The 8,575-nt window shown below is 55.8% G+C and overlaps 1 protein-coding gene across 1 annotated transcript in view; it reads right to left on the reverse strand.

Moving 5' to 3' along the window:
- The window catches only part of SLC35F1 (solute carrier family 35 member F1), a 257,949-nt gene extending 253,546 nt beyond the window's left edge, over nt 1–4,403 (reverse strand). The window contains exon 1 of the mRNA XM_075414159.1: nt 4,165–4,403. Coding sequence (XP_075270274.1) covers nt 4,165–4,361 — 197 coding nt within the window. The 5' untranslated portion in view covers nt 4,362–4,403. The remainder of the gene's footprint in view (nt 1–4,164) is intronic.
- Nucleotides 4,404–8,575: the final 4,172 nt, after the last annotated feature.

An 8,575-nucleotide genomic window follows, 5' to 3' on the forward strand; every position in this document is an offset into this window, starting at 1 on the left:
TGAAAAGAGTCTGGCCCCATCCTGCTGACACCCACCCTTCAGATATTTGTAAGCATTTTATAAGGTCCCCTCGCAGCCTTCTCTTCTTCAGGCTGAACAAGCCCAGCTCCCTCAGCCTCTCCTCATAGGAGAGATGTTCCAGTCCCCTCACCATGCTCGTAGCCCTCCACTGGACTCTCTCCAGTAGCTCCTCATCTTTCTTGAAGTGGGGAACCCAGAACTGGACACAGTACTCCAGACGGGGCCTCACTAGGGCAGTGTAGAGGGGAAGAAGAACCTCCCTCGACCTGCTGGCCACACTCCTCCTAATGCACCCCAGGATCCCACTGGCTTTCTTGGCAGCCAGGGCACACTGCTGGCTCATGGTTAACCTGTTGTCCACCAGGCCACCCAGGTCCCTCTCTACAAAGCTGCTCTCCATCAGGTCCACCCCAAGCCTGTACTGATGCATGGGGTTGTTCCTCCCCAGGTGCAGGACCCTGCACTTGCTCCTGTTGAACCTCATCAGGTTCCTCTCTGCCCAAATTTCCAGCCTGTCCAGGTCACGCTGAATGGCAGCACAGCCTTCTGGTGTATCTACCCCAAAGCGATCATTCAGCAACCTGCTCCCCCTGTGTTTCAGCAATGTTTATTGTCTGCCCAGTTCCTCTCAGGAGGTGATAACCAGCCTCCTCAACGTGAGAGCAACCTGGACATTAGTTCAAAGGGCTTCGGCGGCTACAGGCAATGTTCTGCAGGTGATTCTCTGCTCGTGACCCTTCAGCTCACCCAGGGAGTGCAAGCAAGGGAGACAAGCCACCACTCTGTGCTGGGATACAGCCAGACAGAGCGAGTTCAGACCCACCAACAGGTATCTCTGGCACACACAGGCGCCAGGGTGGAGACATGGAGAACCGCAGAGCTCCAAACCGCACGATTTCCTCCTTTTTTTCTTGCTTCCCGCTATAGGTGGGAGGCAATATGGAGCAGGTGAGTCACCGCTTATTAAGTGGTCCTCTACAAGCAGATAGAGTTGGTGGAGTCCAATTTTGGCTTCGCAGAGGCTGTGAAGGGAAGCAAGCAAGCAATCAAGCAGCTAACATTGCTCTTTCTCTCCCCTGCAATATAGCAGTGCAGGGTCAGCCAGGGACACCTGCTGAGCAAATGTCACAAGGAGGGTACCAGGCAGGACCCTGCAGCTGGGATTCAAAGACCACGGGTGTGAGTCACAGGTCCAGGAACTTATTTGCAGTGTGTGATCACCACGACATTTCCCCTGAATGCAACAGCAATTCAAAGTCATCCTCCCTGGACTTCAAGGATAACAGGAAGCTTGGTCCTGTTGCCGCAGGTCCTGTTCACCATCACTGGCAGCTCTGAACTTATATCCAAACTATTCCAGTAAATTTTACAATTTCACTGAGCATCTCCAGTCCTCTGTGATTCTGACCCTTTGGGTTTTGTGTTTTACTTTGGTTTTCAGTTATGGCCAACTTTTTCACAGAGTGCAGTGTTTGATGTGATCACTGAAATAGATTTTTACAGTCAGCCAGCTCTGATTTCAGTATGTTCTCTCTCAAACACCCTGAGGGGGTTGTTCCAGTGTTTCTCTATTACCTCGGGATCTACTAACTGAACAGGGAGGAGAGGTTGGAAGGTGAAGTTCAAATAAGTTTCCATAGCTTGCAAAGCAATTTTAAGAGGAGCCTTTGAAGGCAATTCAGAAACCGACGAGTGCCTGGGTGACCAAACTGCTACATACAAAGTGGGAGAGAAATGATGCTCAGTTTCTGCCTGTGTCTATCCCCATTCTCCTGCTGCCTCGTTTCCCCTCTGACCATACCAGAGTCTGTCTCCTCTCTGGGGACAGACTTTTTAGTAGGGCCTGTTGTGACAGGACAAGGGGCAAGGGTTTTAAACTCAGGGAGAGTAGATTCAGACTAGATACAAGGAAGAATTTTTTTACAGTGAGGGTGGTGAAACACTGGACGAAGTTGCCCAGAGAAGTGGGAGATGCCTCATCCCTGGAAACATTCGAGGCCAGGTTGGATGGGGCTCTGAGCAACCTGGTCTAGCTGAAGATGTCCCTGCTCACTTGCAGGGCGGTTGGGCTAGATGACCTCTAAAGGTCCCTTCCCACCCAAAGCATTCTATGATTCTATGATTTTACCAGCTACGAGCAGGTTTCTGGCAACCCCAGCTGTTGTCAACCTTTTTATTTCTTTTGTCTGCCTGAGGAGCCCCCACTGTGTCTAGCAGAAAACAGAAGCACATGAGCTCAACTCAAAGAGTCAATCAGGAACCTTTCACAAACAGGTCTCGAGCAAATGGTGCACACAAAGTATAGACAGCATGGAGAAAGTGCTACCCTTTTCCAGTAGAAAAACATTAACTGAAGATGCCAGTGCTTGGTTTGATCTGGGCTCCTGCTTCTTTCAGGATATGGCATACAAATTTCTTCCTTTCCCTTGTGTATTTGCCTGTTATTGTTTCCAGAGAAGATGAAAACATAAACATAGTGTCTGGTTTCATTTCACTGTGTCAGGATTCATTTCACTGTATCAGCAGAAACATCCCACGAAAGCCATGGCATTACAGGGCTGAGTCATTAGTTCCCATGTAAAGTTGAAGGAAACTTTACTCAGCCAAAACTTCCCTTGATAAAGACTTTGGGATGGGCTAAGGATTCTCTTACACAAAGAAAAGGCTGCCTTAAAAGACCACAGTAACAAGTCTTCTCCTTCTCCATAAATCACATAAACTTCGAAAAAATTGACACTCGTTTCATGTTTGAGGAGGAGAAAAGAACATATTCACGAAAAAGTGACTGGGGTCCCGTTCATCAGGATGTTCCTCTGGGCGACGGGAGATCTTGTTTCCAGATTCAAGTTTGTAAAAATTCCTGTCCTTTTCTCCCTTCAAACATAAACCTAGATATTCTCACTTCAATCACATATATGTAACAATAAGTATTGATTTGACTCTTCATCTATGGCTGAGTCATGTACATGCATGAGCATTGCAACTGCTTGAACCCTATGAATAAATCCAGCGCCTCCTGGCCATGAAGACCGTGGTCTGTCTGATGGTTCCCCAGAGGTCACTGTTACCACCCTAGAACAGGAGTACCTACTGCCTCTGTACCCGATCCCCTCACCACCCCTTCATACATCTCTTGCTGCTCCTGAGAAAACTTCCCTTCTCTAGTGTCCTGTCTCCGGACTGACGCACGCCTCAGGGTGTCCACGCAGGAGGAGAGCAGGATTCTGCAAGCACAGGGCACCTGAGACGACACAGACAGTTGAAGGCTGAGGAACGGAGCGAATTCTACTATACTGAGAGTTGCAAATGCACGTGTACAAGGAATTGTGTAACTGAGTTTGAGCTCAAACGGCTCTTCTTTCAACTTCATTTCATGCCCGAATAACAAAGGATAGTGCTTTCCTTCCTCATCACTGCTTCGGAGTATCCTCCCAGAATGGGCGCTGCTCTGTAGCAAAAGCCCCAGCCCTGATCCAAACCAGCGCAGGAGAAACAGCTGGCGGAGGGGGAGAGAGGGAGGCTTTCAGCAAGACGGTTCCAGCGTTTTCTTCTGCGCTCGGTGAAACGCGCTTACCCCGGGCGCCCCGCCGTTTCCCTGCCTTGGCGCCGACAGCCCCGAGCCACACGCACGGCCGCACCGACCCGCGTCCCGCCCGCGCCCCGCTCCCGCAGCCGGGCCGAGACCGGTCGGAAATCCCGCCCGGGGCCGCCCGGCCGCTGCCGCGGACCCCGCCGGGGCTGGGGGGGCCGCCCCTTCCCTCCCCTTCCCCAACTTCCCCGGCGGCGGCGGCGGGGCCGTGGGCTCCCTGCCCCCCGCCGCCCCCCGCGGCCGCCGGGACAGCCGAAGGCGCGGGGGTCCCGCTGCGGGGGTGCGCCGGCGGGCACGGCATCACCGGCACCGACATCACGGACACCGCCGGGGAGCGAGCGGGGCCCGGGCCGCGCCTCACGCCGCCGCCTCGGGGCCAGCGCTGGGCCGGGGGAGGCTCCGCGTCCCCGCGTCCCCCCCCCCGCTCCTCCCCGCCGAGGGGGCCGGGCCGGGGCTCCCCCGACGGCCGCCCCCGGGAGCCGCGCGGCGCGGGGCGGGCGGCGGCGGGCCGAGGAGCCGCGGCGGCGGAGCCCCGGTCCCTCCCCCGGCCTCACCTGTTCAGCACTTTCCTGATCCTCTGGCGCACGCTGGAGGAGGGCGCGGAGACGCCGCTCCTGCCGCCGCCGCCCTCCGCCGGCAGGTTCTCGATGGTGGCCACGACATGGCTGGGCTGCGGCGGGTGGTGCGGCGGCGGCGGCGGCTGCGGCGGCGGCGGGTGGCGGTGGTGGCGGTGGCGCTCGGGGGAGAGCATCGCGGCGGGGCTGCGCCTCAGCGGAGAGCGGGGCGCATCCCGGCGGGCGGGCGGGCGGGCGGGCGCTGCTGCTGCCGCCGGCGCTGGCTCCCTCGGCTTCCGGGCACCGCCAGACCCTCGCCCGCTCCTCCCTCACTGGGCTGCCATGCGGCGAGGGGCGGGCTGCCGCCGCCGCCTGTGAGTGCCGCTCACGGCCGACGAAGCGGCGGCGGTTCGGCGACCCTCCTCCTCCTCCTCCCCGCACCCCCCGCGCCCAGCCGGTGCCTCCCCCCCCGGAGCCGCCGCCGCCGCCGCCTCGATCCCCTTTGTTCGCCCGCCGCCGCCCAGCGCGCGGTCCCGCCGCGGCCCGGCCCGGCCCGGCCCGTCACGGCGCGGCGGCGGCAGCGGAGCCCCCTCGGAGCCGCGCGCGGCGGAGACCGCCCCTGCGCGCCGCGGTGCGGCCGGGCGGGAGCGGCGGAGGCCGCCAGGGGGCGCCGGCGGCGGCGGCAGCGGCCCCGCTCCCACAGAGTGGCCGGGGGGGCGCCCCGGAGGGAACGGCGGTGGGGGGGGTGTCCCGGGTGCGGGGCGCCCCGCGGGGCCGGGTGCCGGGCGCGGTGCGGTGCGTCCCGAGGGGACGGAGGGGTCCCGGGTGCCGCCGGCCCGGCCCCGCCCGCTGAGCTCCGCGCTGGCGGGGCGAGGGGGGAGCCGGGCCGGCGGGCTGCCCGGCTGAGCGCTGCCAGGGGCCGTTGTGTCAGGGTCCTTCGAGCACAGGGGGTCTCTCTGGCAAGAAGCGGAGTGGACGTGGCTTTAATATTTCTTATTCTAAAGAGCAAGGTATTTCATTTTAAAAATTGAGTCAGGCTCGGAGGAGATAAAACCTGTACTTGCCTTTTAAACCTGTGCATACCTTTTAAATCAACCGTGTCTCGCTGAAACATGGTGCCTGACAGTTTGGCAAAATCCCATATGTGAAATAGAAGTGAAATTTCACCTTTTCCATGCTACTGTTTCTCCCTACTTCTTTTTTTCAAAGATTCTTTCCCTGTGCTCCTGTTTGCGTGAACCCCACACAAAGCCACGAAGGTGAGAGGAACATTTGTAAAAAGCTGGGAAATGTGGTCACAAAGCTACGGAGCGTCCCCCGGGAAAATTAGACAGGCATAACACTCAAAATTACTTTTGCCTTTTTTTTTTTTTTTTAGTGACTAGATTTCAGGTAGGTAATGTCTGTTTGTAGAAATTATTCCTTTTACCAATTTTTAACACGCCGGTTTACACCGAGTGCCCCAGCGGCCTCAGCCTCGCAGGTCTCCAGACGAGATCCAGTGGAGCACGTTGCCCTACCAGAGGAATGCTCTTGAAGATGGGGCTCTCACACTCGAAATCCGCTGAAGTTCCTTCTCCGCCCTGGGCAGAAGGCCAGCTGTTTGCAGCCAAGCCCAACCTCGCTTGGATCGGATCGCGCTGCTAAGCGGTTCTCCTCTCTCCTGTTCCCCCCACGGCAACCACATGTTTCCCTACGTAGAGAGAGGATGAGGTTCGTGCTCCCTGGCCACTCTTGGAAGCCCGAGGGCATGCGGCTGGGGCGGTGTGGGGTTAGCTGCGGGGCTCGCCACTGTGTGCTGTCACCATGCGGGTCCAGCCGTGGCACCCCCAGCTCGCGCGCTTGTCTCTGCCCCCCGTGCCTCCACACCTATCTGGTAAGGATTCCATGCCCTCTGTTAAGCATCCTCTTTCTCCACGCTGCGGCCGGATGACAACTGCAGATGTTCTGGGAACGCTCTCTGTGCCGGCGCGAGAGGGCTTGGATAAGAGGCGTGTTTGCCTCTGGGTGCCCGGCGGCCATTTCGGACTCGTCCGGCAGCTGAGCGGATCAGAACAGCAGCGTTTGTGTAACTTTACTCATAACCGCGTGAATGCATACCTGAAGTCCAGCCGGAGATCTGCCGACAACCAGGGGGGCTGAGGGAAGCTCCTGCCCTCAGGACAGCCCCCGTACTTGGCAGCCCCCTTTTTACCGACGCGGAGGGACGCTGCAGGCCCGTGCAGCCCTGCTGCCGTCGTGGCGAATGGGTTTCTCGCACGCGCAGGTCTATCATAAATAGGTGCCAAACTTTTGCTGTGTCCAATAAAACGGTTTCCAATCACTTTTCAGTTTGTCTCGCTATCTCGCACGTGCAGCGTTACGCCGTCGCAAGGCTTCGAGCCTTGAATGTTGCAGCTTAGCCAGGATGGCTTTTTTCCGTGATGAGACAAAACTGCTTGGAAGAACAGCTGTACTGGATGTATTCTGTTTAGTAATATCCGCAGACTGACTGCGTCATACAGTCAGCGGTGACTGACTGAGAACAGCGTTTCTTAACGTTTTGATAATTGCTCGAGATGCCGTTCGTGTGGCTCGGTATCCCTCGCAGCCTGAGCACCCTTGGCCTGATTTCGAGCACAGTGCTAGGCATCTTCAGCTCCCTGCTCGCTGTTTCTCCGTGCACTGACATTCAACTGTGGCACGTCTGGCATCTTCATGAACGTACCACTCACCTGGATTAATTCTACCCAAAGATACGAATAGAATTTGTATAATTGCAGATTTTTTTTCCTTAAGCATTTCAACGCCCTGACTAACAGATGAACGTGCTGGAGTTTAGTCTGATGACTCCTTTTTGTGGTTGATGCTGAAGAAGTCTTTTGCCTTCTAGCTTTAGGTCTGGTTTTAAGTCTAGGTTTTCCAAAATTGTCACGTGAGTTTAAACCCTGGTTCTCAAAGGCACCGAACTGACTCAGCCGTTTTGGTCACCAACGGCCTCCATAAAGAAAATGAAAACACCAGGCATGGCCGCCCGAGTTCACAGAGCACCCAGTCCTTAACTTTGCGTTTCGATAAACACGCACAGAGCTGTTGCAGCAGCAGCCTCGCTGACTGAGTCACACACTGCCCGGGGGCCCGGCCCAAGCCGAAACCCCAGTGCCCGAAGCACCGTGCTTAAGCTAAGTGGGGAAGTCCTCTCCTGGGGGTCTGACCGTGTAGCTGTGCTCTGTCCCCACTCGAGGCCCGGCAGGACTGGCTGCGGGACCAGAGGCCAGCCAGTGACTCGAGGGACAACACGGCACCAGTAAAACTTATAAGCAGGGGACCAGTGTCAACGAACGGGAAATGTTTATAAAGACATGCACATCCACCTCCAGACAGGCTGAACACTCTCCCTGGATGTGGGGACTCGGGCTCTCACCTCAGCTTAGCCAAATGTTAGAGATTTAAAACTCCGTCTTTCCTCTTCCAGCTGAGTCTCCTAGAGCTGCTGAAAATGCTCTTCTGCGGTGCTGTTGGCATCCCTTGGTTTCCAGCTCCAAGAAAAGAAACCCAAATTCCAGTGGCCGCAGCTCTGGCCTAAGGTGCGGAGCAGCTGTGGGTGCTGCACTCCCAAGGCCGTGCGGCTTGTCATGGGCATTCGGTCCGGCAAGCAGCCCCTTCCATCACATTTTTTCAGGGGTGGGAAAACTGAGGTGCTGAAGCACCTCTGGCCAAGACACGGACATGGCCTGTCGTTTCTCAAGCAAACACCAGGGCTACCGATATGAAGAGTCATTATCTTTTCTTCATCTGTCTGATTGACTATTCGATATTTGCTGTTTGATTTATATCAAAATTACACACTGATTTATTAATATTTAAATGTTAATGTTTGAGATAGTGTTTTATTTACAGTAAAACTTTTTATTTGGTATAAACATTGTTTGATTATTACTAATAAATCAAATATTACATTTGGTTTTTCCTTGATCCCTGGAATGAAGTAGTTGCAGCTGGAGACCTTTTGTTAGCGCACTCTGCTGCAACACCCCACGGATCAACGTCAGCTCAGAGCTGAGATTCATCCCACTTGTTCCTGCACGGTGTTCCAGAGAGCAGGTATTGATACTTCTGGTGACTTTGGGTTGAGTCCCATCCTGAAGCTGTAGTGCTTCTGCCCAGCTTATTTAAATCTAGCGCAGGTATTTTTACGCGCAGTGCTGCAGAGGGCAGTGGTGACAGCCAATGTTCTGGTGCTCCTGGGGGACAAGCAACAGCCACAGGCAAGGTGCTGGTTTGCACAAAAGTCCTTTGCTCAAAATCCTTCCAAGCCTCTTCTCGGGCAAGTTTTTATTACAACCACCCAACTAGTCCAGACACCTCCCAACGCCTGAGAAAAACTCAGAGAAGCGACAAGTTTCCAGCGCGTGAGGCTATCAGCAAACAG

The sequence above is a fragment of the Opisthocomus hoazin genome, chromosome 2, assembly GCF_030867145.1.
Source record: "Opisthocomus hoazin isolate bOpiHoa1 chromosome 2, bOpiHoa1.hap1, whole genome shotgun sequence".
Taxonomy (NCBI): domain Eukaryota; kingdom Metazoa; phylum Chordata; class Aves; order Opisthocomiformes; family Opisthocomidae; genus Opisthocomus; species Opisthocomus hoazin.